Source organism: Tympanuchus pallidicinctus, unplaced genomic scaffold, assembly GCF_026119805.1.
Source record: "Tympanuchus pallidicinctus isolate F22 unplaced genomic scaffold, pur_lepc_1.0 scaffold16, whole genome shotgun sequence".
NCBI classification, from domain to species: Eukaryota; Metazoa; Chordata; class Aves; order Galliformes; family Phasianidae; genus Tympanuchus; species Tympanuchus pallidicinctus.
Window position 1 is genome coordinate 19008075 of NW_026294679.1, and position 14256 is coordinate 19022330.

General features: G+C 42.4%; 1 protein-coding gene across 50 annotated transcripts in view; it reads right to left on the reverse strand.

Moving 5' to 3' along the window:
• Positions 1-14256, reverse strand: part of SORBS1 (sorbin and SH3 domain containing 1) — a 108580-nt gene that overhangs the window by 15903 nt on the left and 78421 nt on the right. For 35 of the 50 annotated variants that reach the window (XM_052676909.1, XM_052676910.1, XM_052676911.1 and 32 more), the window contains 7 exons: positions 11829-11894; positions 11168-11269; positions 9759-9808; positions 7154-7329; positions 3273-3358; positions 1711-1878; positions 241-287 (listed from right to left, as the gene is read on the reverse strand). In XM_052676909.1, coding sequence (XP_052532869.1) covers positions 241-287; positions 1711-1878; positions 3273-3358; positions 7154-7329; positions 9759-9808; positions 11168-11269; positions 11829-11894 — 695 coding nt within the window. The remainder of the gene's footprint in view (positions 1-240; positions 288-1710; positions 1879-3272; positions 3359-7153; positions 7330-9758; positions 9809-11167; positions 11270-11828; positions 11895-14256) is intronic. The other 15 variants (XM_052676925.1, XM_052676936.1, XM_052676955.1 and 12 more) reach the window with 4 other exon arrangements.

Sequence of the window (14256 nt, forward strand, 5' to 3'; positions counted from 1 at the left end):
GAAAATCAGTCACTCATTTACTGAATTCTGTTCTTTCTTCCTTTCCTAGCAATGTTAAAATGAGACCCTCTCAAGGCTTGCACAAGATTCATACTATTTTTCCCTGCCCTGCTGCAGACACCTTGCTTGGGCTGAGTACTGAAATGTGAATTCTAATTCTATGAAACTTCATAAATGCAGCATCCTTGAGGAAAAGACAGAAGAAGAACAGTAAAAGCAATAGGAACAAGTTATACTCACTTCAGAGTCTGTGCTTTGAAGTCAAACTTGGCTCTAGCAGGTCTCATCTAGAGATCAGGAAAAAAAAAATCAACACAAAGATAATAACCAGGTTTTCCATCCTCTTCTGAGGAGCAACACGCCAAACTCTTCTACAGCTAGCATTAGTCTAGGGATGGAAATGAACACAGGTGTTCTGCTACAAGCTTATGTGCAACTGGTGCTACACTGTAAATATGTTGGATGGGTCACTGGGCCTCTTACCAGGGCAAAAAGTGCCAACTTGTGGTATAACAGCACTTAAATAGGACTTAACAGCAGCAAATCTTAAAACGTGACCAATGCTGGTGAATAAAAGCTGCTTCAGTAACTACAGTTACAGAGGCTCTGGGACTAAATTCCCCTCATGGAGAGGATCGGTGTGCAAAATTCACCAGCTGGCAAAAGAAAAAGGTAGGATTTTATTTGATGTGGCTCCTTACTGATTATTATCTGGCCCTGCTGAATCCTGCAATGTGGTCCAAGTAGAATTGGTAGGAAAGAGACAAAGGTGAGAAGGAAGTATAAATAAATAAAATGTGTTCATTAAAAATGTCTTCAGTAGCTATAAAGCCAAAGAGGACATGCTGAGAGCAGGCCTAGGCTTTAAAATTTCATTTATCTGGCTCATTTTCTAATTGCCACAGAACATTTGGACAATTTTCAAGTCATTCTGGTAATGAAGCGTAAAATAAGTACTAGTTGCTTTATAGAGTGTTTGAAATGACATAAGCAAAGGGCAGAAATATATAACCTATCCAAATGGTGATCTCCTCGCCTACCGCCACACTGCACCTCTGGGGAAACAAAGCAGCTGTAAGAGCCACAGGAGCATCCCCTAAGGCAGGAGGTAGCACCTGGCCAGCACACCTGGCCCAGCACCCAGCCCCAGGGAGAAGTGGCTCAGCCTCACAGAAAAACCATCCATCTCCTCCTTTGTCTCTTTCAAAAGACCGATCAGGTCGCACTCAGTGAAACATGCTGAGCCTTTTTTCCAGTTGTTTCCCAAGGACACGAAGCAACTTTTGATAGGAGATGAGGCAATCTATTTCTAACAAAAACTATGAGACAGTCACATGGCCAAGGTCAACAAGGCATGAAGTTTCTAAGCATAAGGCACAGACAGAAGGCAATGTAGCAATATGATGCAAAGGATGTAGAATGCCTTTGATTCACTAAAAGTAGCTGATATTTAAAGGCATGCATCACATGTGTGCACCAGCAATTCTCAGCAGGCATGCTTTAACATATGCAGCTTGGTATAGAGATACCTATTAATTTACCAGGCACGAGAGTCAAAGCAGTTCTAAATGAAGCCAGAATGGGAAAAGGGAAGGGGTAAAAAAAAACAAACAACATTCTCTGAAGAGCTAATGTCGGCCTAAAGCACAACGTCGTGAGAGGCAAATATTGCTTTGGGTCAAGCAGCAGACTGAGGTAACTAAAACAGACCTCTGACCCAGATTTCCTCTTTGCTGTATCGTCTACATTTAGGAGGTCCCCAAATCGCTCATTAGTGATAAACTGATGGTGCGTTGGAATGACCCCTGTGTGCCTTCTAGCTGCAATATCAGCTTCTTCTTGCTCACGTTTAAGCCGTCTCTGGTCCTCTAAAAGTTTCTGCCATAAAATTGCATAAAATGGGCAGTAAATCATCTAGTTAAGGCCATTTGAAAGCTGCCACAAATGTGACTTTAATAAAATAGCTGGGACTTTACAGTTTAACACAGAATACTGATTCAATGAACACAATACCATTAGATTTAGCAGGCACAAAAGTACATTGCAGTAATGGCATAATGGAAATCCAGCTCATAGAGTGGATCTGATCCAAAGCTGATGGAAGTCAATAGGAGTTTGTCTAAGCTTGGGCCAGGCTCTGAGAGCTTATTAGATAAGGGGAGGCTGCAGATAATGCAGATGGCTAACAAGGAGTTTCTTTCATTGACATCCAAGAGACCTGGATCAGCTGCACACATAAGCTGAGGCACCAAACTCCCCTGAGCTCTGAAAGGAGCTTGGGAGAGTGTCTACCCACACCCAGGTTCCAGATTCCCCCATTCTTCCTCTGGGATCAATTAATATATTTCTGTACTGCTCTATAATTTGAAATCAGCAGGTGGAACTCAGAGCCCTGCTCTTAGGTAACTTTTCTTGCTGGATTTTGACACTGGGAGCATTACTAATGGGAGAAGACAGCAAAAAAATATTGTTTACATCGGAATTAAGAACCTTTTACCCATATTTCAAAACATACACAAACACTTGAGCTCAGAACGGTAATATGATTCTTCATTAAAAATACTCCTTGGTTTTATTTCATTTTACAATTATTAATTACTTTTGCAAACAGCTTTCTGGAAATCAAACACTTTTAAACTTTTTTAGCTCTGTTTGAATACTCCCTGTGCTGAAAATTCTGTATTGCTTTCTTATTATTCAGTTTGCCCATACATTATCTAACCATTTTGAAAAGGACTGACACATTCTGTTGACAATATGACACATCAAAGAATTCTAGTTTGCACCAGGGAAAAGCTTCCCACTTACTGATGGCTTGGGATGTCTTACATTTTCTACTCAAAACCTGAGGGCTCCCACAGGAAATGAACATTCTGACCAGTCTGATTAATACTGACTCAAGTGGCTTGCTTGGAGAACAGTAAAAAATTAAGTCACTTGTAGAATAAACATTTCATCTTTATCTGCAAGTCCTGAGGTGCTGCACTACATCTCACATACTTATCCAACCTTTTTACATTCTTTATAACCCCTCTACATCATTCTGTGCAACTGACACAAACTGTAAGGTTCATTTTAAACAAATGGTAAAGGGAACTATGCATCACACAATAAATCAGCACTAGAAGCAGTATTAAAACTAAAACTTTCTTGTTCTAACTTCCAATATACATATCAGTCACCATATAATTTGTCCTTTAAAAAGGGTTACAGCTTATTTCTTGTGTGTGGAGCTGCAGTAGCTGTTACTAGGCCATAGAAGAAGGCATTACCTCTTTATCATCATAACGCCTGCGGATAATTTCTTCTGGAGTTTCCATGTAATCAACTGGTGCAAAATGCCTTGGTGATTCTGAATCTACTTCGAAACAACATAAGGAAGTTAAAATACAAATGGATTTACCTAGCATAACCAGAAAGGAAAAAAATAAATATTTTTAAACAATTTGCTTCCATTAAAATAGTAAAGATTCTCAAAATTGCCACTAACTAAATTGCCAATCAGATGTCGATAATTTATCTATTTTCATTTTTTTCCCTTTTGGGCTGTACTTGTTAACAAAGATCTAAAAACAGGGAGAAAATAAAGGCACGGGAAAGAATAAAAACATAGAAGGACTTTGTGAAGAAAAGATTTGCTGCCATCAAAATATGATTTGGCATTTAACTGCAGAGGAAAGTTTAACACACACACACACACACACACACAACCAGACCTTGAGAAACTGCTCCTTAAAGCAAATCATATGGGTTTGTTTTATACTCCCATGTGTGCAAATGATACAGGACTAGAAATATCTCATGTTGAGATTCTTGTATCCCAGGAGTTGCTTGAGAGACCAGCTGAACCCGGTGTGATTAGAAAGGCAGCGGTAACCGTTTCTCAGAAGTGCAGCTGTTTACATGTCCTGAACAAAAATGCTCAGCAAGACACGCAAAGGACGTAAGACACACCATTAAAAAAAAAAATAGGGAGAGTCAGGAGATGCAAGGGTGGGGAGTAAAAATGCAAGGGTTGTGAAAGGAAGGAGAGGGAAAGCAATACAGATGAAGGGACAGTGGTAAAGAACACAAAAAGCCACCTCCTAGGTACGTCCCAAGTTCACTTTGCGGGTTGTTGTTTGTGTCCAAGCTGTGATAGAGGGCATATGGAATTGGGTTCCCATTGTGTAAGGAGTCAGGAGTGTCAGAGCGGCCCATGGAGCTATCTCGGCTAGATCCCATGCTGGGGAAGTAGCTAAGCCTCTCCACAACATCAAAGGAAGACAGGCGCCTGGGGGCTAGAGGCCTGCTTCTGGAGCACAGCTCATGCTGGAAGTGATGACTCTTGTCTCCTACACTCCCCTGCAGCTGTATGGGGTCATCCGGGTTCTGGGGGCTGGGCACTGCCAGGGTTCCAGGGCAGTCTGGGGGTGGAGTCCTGCTGGACTTGTGCTGGAAGGGCTTTTTCACTCGGAAGGGAAGTGGGCTCATTAGGTAGACATTTCTGGGGAGCGTGTGTCTGTCCCCATAGATTCCTTTGGAATCAGTGTTCCTGATGGCTTGCTGCTGCTCATGCCTTCGGATGGTAGTGAACCTGGTGTAGGAAGCTGGGCATGTGCCTTTGCATCTGTTGACTTTATGCTTCTGAGGCCCATTGATGTTGCTGTTGCTGCTGCCACTGTCATTGGAAGCATTTGAGAGGAGATCTATCTCATCTGTGCAAGCTGAAAGTGTGTCCATTGGGATAGCATCACTGACATCTGAAGCTGTGTCCTCCACGTTGCTGCAGGAATGGGAGGATTTGTCTGCCAAACTGGCAGCATCCTTCTCTTCTTGGTTTATTTTTGGCAAATCCAGAAGAATCTCTGCGGAGTAGGCAGAACCTAGACAAGCTTTAGACTGGAGAGAAGTAGTGAATTTGCTTTGTCCAGTGGAAAAGTCAAGTGCGGGCATCGATCGGGATCTCTGGATCAGCTGTTCAAAGGCACTGATACGGGAGGAAACAGTGTCTTTGGGGATCTGCTCTGAATCCTCTCGACTAAGGCTGTGTTCCATCCTGTCCTTTGCTTCGTTCTCAAATTGAGATGCAATGTCCCTCACACTGCAGGAGGAGACTGTGCCCAACTGGATCCTGGACCGGTTGATCTGGTGCATGTCTTTATACAGCATCGTAAACTCCATTCCGCTCTTCCTGGAGGCAGGGAATAGGTAGCCTTTCCTAGAGTTGGTGCCATACTCCTGTAGGCTCATGGTACTGCCAGACTTGATGACATATTCCTGCTTTGACTTCATCAACATGTTTTCTATGCTTTCCCCTACGTCTACCATAAAAGACTTTTTATTATCAAACAACGCAACGGAGCTACGAAGGTTTTCACAGCTTTGAGCTTTCTCATGAGACAGCAAGATACCCTTCTTGTCCTGCCCAAGAGCAGCTGGAGCTGCTAGCTTGGGTTTGAATTTAGAAGGGAGGATTTCAGTAATGCAGGCTTTTGCAGCTGATAAGGGCTTCTTATGTTTACATGCGTGACCTAACATACCGGTATGACTAGCGTTAAAGGTTCGGCTATTAACTGAAGAGGGTGCAGTCATATGAGCATTCCCACCTTTACGATCCACTGGTAAGCATGCAGAATAAAATAAATACAACCTGTTAGCTTAAGTGCTAGAAAGCTATTGAGAAAGGAGAGAAAACATGCTTGGATTTCATAAAATGCACTTTAAAGAAACAATGTTCCAAAACATAAAGAAAAGCAGGAAGACACCGCACAACAAGCCGCGCTCACAGAAGTAGGTGAAATGCTGCTAATAGTTCTAAGATGAGAGGCTCAGCCAGAAGTGCCTGCTGCACTTTGAAGGTATTGTCCTAAATAGTTCTGAACATCATCAGCTTCCAGGGAAGCGGTGGCATCACGGAAAAGGGCAGCTGAACTCTGGGCGGGATTAAGGTGTCAGCACGAATGCACAGGCACTAACATTGCAAAAGTGGCTTAATATTAAGCCTGTAATCACACCTACTATGTTCTCACCATAGTGCTTTCCAAAAAGTTAACTACTGAGGGAGAAGAAAAATCAAGGGCTGACTGTGCAAGCACAAGCAGGCTGCATCAGCTGGCCTTACCCAAGAGCCAGATTAGAGATTCCCCGTGCTAGGAGCAAACTGAGTATGCTTCAGAATGGTGTGAGCCATGTTTCCTTTAAAAATCAAGGAGTCAAATGAGGACATTTTCTAACATCAGATCCAGTCTGGGTTCAGCTGTGACTGCAGTTTCTTAGATCTGTTTCTGATTTGAGTACATATTAAGATGTCAAAATAGCCATTCAGGCTCAATTGCCGTTTGGAGAACAATAAATTGAACAGATTTTTTCTGTTCAGCTCCAGTTTAACTCCCTGCCCCAAAGGCTGGACAGAGTGCTGAAAAAAATAGCTGGAAAATGGAGACAGAGACCTTTTTGGTGTGAACGCACTATTTTTAGGAAGAGCAGTTCAGAAACCCAATGCATTCTTTCCCCAGTCCTCTCCTCATCTGAAGCCATTTTTAGGTTGAAGTTGGCTCAGAGATACATTCCCTAACACAATTCCCTGATGGGAGCCAGCTCTTCCTTGACTTAATCTTCTAGAGAGCCCACAATGGGGGGAGGAATGGGGAGATGAACACAACAGTCTCTGCTGCCTTGCTGCCTCACAGATTGCAGGGCACTGCTGTCTCAATGTCCTGTGCATTCTCTGCACACCCCTCAGGCAGGAGGCTGTGGAACACATGGTGCCAGCTACCCCAGGGCATCTGGGCCAGCAGACATGCTGTGGCCTGCTGAGAGATCCAATAGAAAGAGCAGAAAAGGCAGGGAAGGGCTGTAGCATGACAATGCATGGTGCAGATGGACAGCAAGGCCAGATCAAGCAGCCTGGAGGAGCGTGAAGGTGTGGGAGAGAGGGAGCTGGTCCCTGCTGTGATGAGGAACCTGGATCAGGTAAAGGCATCATGAAAAACACTGGTTGGTGTGGGCTGAGGGAGAAAAGAAAGAAAACTAGAGATGGCAAAGAGAAAGGACAGAGGAACCCTCAATTGGCTTGAGCAGGACTGTAAACCCTGCAGTGCTTTGCTCCATACCACCATACTTTTGATACATTGTACAGAATGGAGGTCAGGTCCACACCCTGACAACCCACCTTTTGTGGAAGCAGAGCTAGAAGGACGCTTGAGACCACTCAGCCCCTGGAACGGGATATCTCCGCCTTCCAGCACACTCTTGTAAATCTGTCTCTCATTCTCCAAGGCAGCAAGGTCCCCTAGTGCTGGTTCTGAATCCCTCTTCGCTGTGTGGTAGTTGGGTGAATATGTGGAGCTGAAAAACAGTTTGGAAAAAAAAAGGGGGGGAGTAGATGCTAGTGGGTCACTTGCATTTGTTGAAAGCTTCATGCAGTGAAAGAGAAAACCACACCTGTAAACCCCAGAATAGACTGTACATAAAGAACTGACGCTGAATGAAGAGGTTATGAATATACTGCAAAAATACTGCAAGTTTTGTGCTCCCACAGTATGCTCAGCCTGAGGGAGCTCTCCTAGCTCAGACTCCCAGAAAGCAGGTGGCAGGAAAGCACTCCTCCTTTATTTTACAGATGAGACAACAGGCTCATAGAGGAGATGCATGGTTCCCTTGCAGATGAACAGAAATTCAGTGGCTAGCTGGAAGCGGCATGTTTATCTTCCAGTTCCAGTCCTCTCTCCTCAAACACTAGCACTTTCTCTTCCCTGCTGCAAAGAACAGCTGCTCAGGAATCCATCAGAACTACGTCAGCCTCCCAGCCAGCATTACAGGCCAAGATTCACAGATTTTTCAAGTCATTCAATGAGGGACTTTGCAGAGAAGGAACAGCTTTGGGCTACAGACACTACTGTTTTAAGAGAAATTTCCCAGATGTGCACAGTTGTGTTCAGCTTTCCCTCAGACTTGCACTACAGGAAACATCATGTCCCAGACTCTCACTGACACAAAAACAAAATGCTGAATTCTGAGACAGATGTAAAAAACAAGCACAATCGTAATTTCTTAAGCCCTTAAGTATTGACAGTTTATTACAAATTCCTTTCCTTGGTCATGAATCTGACAGCCAGTTCATCCCCACATCTGATACCTAGATTTCACTGTTCACTCTTTGAAGAAGACAAGCCAAAAAAAAACCCAAACAACAAAAAACATTTCATGATATGAAGGGCCATTCAAGGTGCAAAACATTTGCTAAGCAATCAGACAGATTTTTTTTCCTAAAAGCTGAGCTGAGTTCATCTGATACCAGTCTGCATTCTCAACCAAGCTCTTCAGAATAAGATGCAGTCTCACACATAAAGCTATTCCTAGCCCAAAGCTTGGTTGCCAGAAAGTTAAAATAATAATAATAATAATAGCCTTTTGCCAATTCACAGAAATGTTCTGATGGCTGGTTTGCATCATGATATCCAGGAGTGATTCAAATGTATGCAAGTGTGGAAATGCTTGTAGTTACGCCTGCTTGTGGGTAAATCTGTACACACATCTGGTTATTTTGGATGGATGCTGTAGTTACAGGGCAAAGAGAAAGCTTTCATAAGCATCAGAGGACTGCCTGTGAGAGTGGAATTACACAATGTCTAGAACAAAAAGAAGTTTTTTGTTTCTGGACAAGGAAAACTAGGTCACATGCATTCCCATGAATTACTTTTCAAGTTTTCAAGGCCTAGAACAACTCCTACAACCACCAGCGCAGCTTGTGCTACCAGACTTCAGGGGGAACTGAGACAGGCTCCAGCAGATGACATGATTGCAGGAGAGCAAACCTGTCCCGCCTACCAAAAACAGAGGTTTCACTGCTTTGGTAACATTTCTGGGACAGTCAGGAACTCAAGATTCTTATCAGCATCTGTCAAAAGTAAGTTATTCATTCATGCTAATCTTGGAGATTTCCATTTGCTTTACTTCTCTCTCTCTACCAAAAGAAAACTAAAAAGTCATGGGAACAACGAACGACATAATGTCAGTTGGATGCCTGAAGGAGAGCATGCCTTTCCCAACAACCCACGCACACCAAGGAGATCCTTGGACCTTTGGGAAATGCCAAGCAGCAGTCTGGTTACAGGAAGCAGCAGCTTCACAGGAGGAGGAACTCAGCACAGCTCAGCATTTCACCCAGGGACTTTTTTTCTTTCTCTTTCGAAGCAAACCAGCTCCATGTACCAGTCGATTAGCCAGAGTTAATATTAAGTATTCTTCCAGAAAACCAGTGCCACATTCAATCTCTGAGAAATATCGCTACGACTACTAGTTTTCCCTTCCTAGAAGCTAAAAGTCACTGCCTTTGAAAAACATCATCCTTTTCCTCTGGCATGCCTACCTGGGAACATGTAACGGGAGACAATCTCACAAGAATAAAGGAAATAAATTTCTTTTTTGTTACCAGGCAACAAAATTGTTGGCAAATATGTTATATCTTAGTGTAAGTTGCATCAAGATGGAGTTACAATTCTGCTTGTTTTTTAAAAAGTTTTTGCCTAGCACAATAGCAATTCATATCTAAGCATTGCCACCACTCCTGTAATCACTACAAAATTCATTCAAGACCAAAGAGCAGGCATCATACCTGAACTCATCTAAAGTACATGTAGAATTTTCCTGGGACATGCATCTGCCTATATATCCATCACCAAAAAACAGAGCCAGCCCATTTCCAGCACCCTATATCGTGTCCTACATGCTGCCAGACTATAAAAGAGATATCAAAAAACAACTTGAAAACTTACTAGGAAGAATGGTCTGTGGAAGTTTCCAGAGGAGTAACACCTGCTGTATTCTGCAAAAGTCCAAACAAAGGAGTAATTGATACACACTTACATGCCAGGAATAAGAAAAAGGCTTGCTTAAGTCATTTTCCATCGCCCAAATATTAGCATTTATGAGACATGGAAGTTTAAGGCAAAATGCAATTTAAGCTGCCGATATCTTTGCAGAAAAGCAACGATTTTCCGAGTTCCTTTAGGGCAGTGACAGGTTTTTAGCACAGCCAATGCCTTTTTGCAGCGCCTATTCTTTTGTCTGCCAATGAGTCATTGTGCATAAAGCCAAAAGCAAGAAGAGATAATCAGCTGGGCCAGGACCAGGAGACACATGCTCATCATTATTTCCCCAAGCTTTCCCCCCAACCAGTCACTGCCCAATGCTGCTTTAAAGGTACATTACGTTTCTGCAGCACAATACGTTCTTAAGCATTCAAAAAAAAAAACAACAAAGCGCTAACAAGAAAAGCAACATTTCAGTTCCATTTCCTTACTTAAGAGAAGCAATGCGAGCTGCACAAGTTCAAGAGCAAAAGCCAGATCTTATCCACTTGCTTTAAATCCATCTAATGCTACCTAGGCACATTATTGAAAAAATGGAAGGCAATTTTAAAAGAAATGCTGCATTTGGTCTCCCCTCATCTACCTGAGGATTTGTACAATGGAAGAAAAAGCAAATCTTGGGTTTGAAAAAGCAGCTTGTTCACGTCCTGTTGAAATGCCGCAGTTTCAAAGAGAGAGAGAGAAAAAAAAAAAAGCCCAACAAAAGAAAAAAATAGCGTGTTACCAATTTAATCTATCATTTCATGGTTCGGGTCCTGCGGAGCCTCGGAGTGGCAGCAGCTGACCTGCCCTGGAAGGCCACGGCAAGGTGCAGGGTAGGGAAAATGATGTAAAATCTCTGGGGAATATCCAAATGTTGGGCAGCACACGCTGCTAGCAGGGAGCAGCAAGGCTTGTGCAAAGGGAGGGTTGATGGCAACACACTTGAAAGGCACGAGATGATGACGTGAGGCTAAGCAAGAATTTTAAGCTGATTGCTGCTGCCTATTCATGTGAAAAATAGAGAGGGTTTGTTGTTGTTGTTTTTTTTTTTTGCAGACACCGAACTCAAAACCCTAAAGGGGGACAGGGTGGGGGACGGGTAGCTGAAAAGGAATGGGGGGAGAGGAAATTGCTGTTTCTGAAAATGGATTTCAAGCCGGATTCTCAGCATCACATTCTATTATTTCTGACAGCGACACAGCAAGCCATGCAGTCAGAATGGTCAGAACCATTATTTATCCCAACCTCATTTAATAATCATCCAGCAGCGAATAGATTAGAGCAGAGAGTTTGGAAACAGGGATTGGCAGCATGAAAAGAATAGGAAATACCTTCTGTGGCTTTTTATGTGGCGCTTTATAAAGCTTCTCCATTTTTTCTAAATCTGCCTCTAACTCAGTCTGGTAGAGGTAGAGGTCTTTTTCTAGATCAGTCTGGTTAAAGAAGGAGAAGAAGAATGGGAAAATGATGCTTAGGGTTAGGGGATATCAAAGGAATGTTAATTCTGAAAAATAAATAAGCGAGCCTTTTTAATTGAAAAAGTCAAAGATGGTATGGACAATAAACAGAAATCCACTACTAATTAATTGCGTTTCAATGGTTACAGAGGAAATTGATTTAGGCATTTAACATTCAAAATTAAAAGACACGCAGGCCTGCTAGGATCTAATTCTACGAACAATAAAATTATAAAACTCACCTGTTAAAAAAAAAAAAAAAAAAAAAAGATACTGTGACAATAGGCTGTTAGTATAATTATCATTGCAAGTCAAGATAGCAAAACCACCATTCTAAACTACTGCTGATTATGGTTTAAGAATTGCTTATTAAATCAAATTACTAACTACTTGTTAGGCAAATGAGCTCAAGCCTATTTAAAAAATAAAATCACTCACAGGCACACAAAACCCAAGCAATGTTACAAAAGAAATCCACATACACACACACACACGCAGCAGATGCTGTAGTACAACGTACGTGAGACACAATTACCTTTCTATCCTCTCTAGTAAGGATAGAGCAATCTCCAGGAGTATAATCCCAAATCTTTTTTGGAGGCTGATGGAAAGCAGAGGAAGGAAATGAGGAAATGAAGATAAGGAAGACATCACAGAGAATATGGAAACTGGATTAAAACAGAGCGGGAATACAATAGGGGATTTGCATCAACACTGAAAAGAAATTAAAAACAAACAACAAAACAGAGAAAGAGAGATAGAAAGAGGGATAAATCCGTTCTAGCACGAACATCGAGAGATCACAGGAGGTAAAAGGAAGCACACATGCAGTCTGGGAGGGGCTGCTTTCAGTAGTATTTGGGGACAGCTTTATTACTGTGAGGCACTCAAAGGGATTTAGGGCTCTCTAGGAGGAGCCTGCAGCTGTGGTTAAAGCATTCTTAATATAGACACAAAAAAAAAAAAATCACAAAACAAAATGGGGAAAAAAAATCACATAGTCATAAAAAGCATTTTTTTGCTCATTCTTCTTTTCAAAAGGAAAGGGTAAAATAAGGGCCTTTGGTAAAGAAAAGGGAGATATCTTTCCCACCCACACCAGACTCTGAATACATACCATGTGAACAAATGGCTGAATTTCCAGTGTTGGCATTGTGGGGCAATGAGAATGCAGAGTTGTTATTTGCTATTATTCTCTTCTGGGGAGATGGTTTGTGGTGTGTTTTTTCTTTTGGTGGAGAGAGTCGGGCACAGGCAAGTTTGGGAAATACTTACTTATAATTGATCCTACAAATAAAGGCTATTTCAAAATACAATTTTTCCTATTTTATGTATGTGTAAATATCAGGGAAGATTATTCAGAGTGAAAGACCTTTGTCCTACCCGAATAATGCTGTACCAATATCCTTCTCTTACCAGACGTGCACCTCACTGACATGTTCAAACACTTCGTTCTTACTTTGTAAAATCAAAATACTTCTGCTCTTCTGCAAACAAAGTAATCTCTGTTGGTTGACAAGCTTAGCATCATCCTAGGAGTCTGTACTGACTGACAGAACTATATTATCAAAGTATCTGACAGGGAATCATGAAAGCATGATTGAGCTACAACATTTGAGTCTTGGTCCAAATTCCATCAGGTTTCCAGACAGTCTGGGTCTGTAGTTTGAATCAGGCTCACTTCTAAACTTGGACTGCGACACTAGGGCATGAGATCAGCAGCCAGTAGACAAGATGGTGCTGTAAAGATTCAGGTTTGAGACGTGGAGATAGGAAGCGGAGGAAAGCAGGTAAGAAGGCAGGATATGCATGAACCCTTTTTCCAGTCCTCTGTTCATAGCAAAGAACAAATTCAGGGGCTGGGAGAAGTGTCCAGTGTCCACATGTGTGACCCCACAATCCCAACAGAAGACAGTGAAGCTCTAGACTGGCTGGCCACCAAATTTGGCTGGTGGGGGGAGAGGGAAGGTGTACCATCGAGTGCAAGATCAGAGGTTGGGAAGAAAGAAGGAGAATGTGGGGATTCAGTCTCTGCAACACCCTGGAAAAGCATCCATGCTGCACAGAGCAATCTTCCGATGCTCTGCAGGCACACATCAACATATCTCCCTAGAAACATATCTGGGATGTTCAACCAGCAGAGCACTGCTTCAGCTGTCCTTAGGAAGTGCATAGGCTTTCCTCAATGCAAACCCCTATCCTGGTCATTCTGGTATGTTTGGAGATACCACAGCCTTGCAAGAATACTGTGCTTCCTTCTATCAAGGGTGTTTACTGTCCATGTTCCATAGCCGCCATATTAAAGCCATAAAAATGGGAAAATATGCTTTTACAAGTATACATTATCTGCAGCACTAGGCAGGGAAAGCCTGACCAATGTAAATGGGGCTTAGCCACAACTAGTCACAAAAATCAGATCTTATTGTGGCTAAAGTGAGCAATGATACATGAAGACTACTATTTGGCTGTGGTTGCAGGGCTCAGTGAGAGCTTTGTTGAATTTGTCTTGTTCAAGAGCAGCTATCAGTAAAAGTCTGAAATAGCATCCTCAATTAAAATGCCCAATGTAATGCTGAAGCACTACGCACATAGCGCCACATTCACTGTCTGGTATAATGTACCAGGATGAACATATATGGTTTTGGAGACAGAGGAAGTTGACATGGGCAGTCACTTAAAGGCAAACTGTAAAAAACCAGGCCTTAACAAAAGTCATGGACATCTCAAACACCTTTGAGGCCTACGTAGCATATGTCGGAAGGCTCTTTGCTATAAAACACAGTTGCCAATGACAGAATGGACAGCCCAGCCACTGATCGTGCCTGTTTTCCAGCAGAAATTATACTATTTCTATATGCAATCAGAATAGGCACCCACCCAAATTCAGACATCTATAAACTGCAGAGGGATTTAATCATATCCTTGAGAACTGTGAGCAATGCTTAGGTTTAAAGAAAACCTGC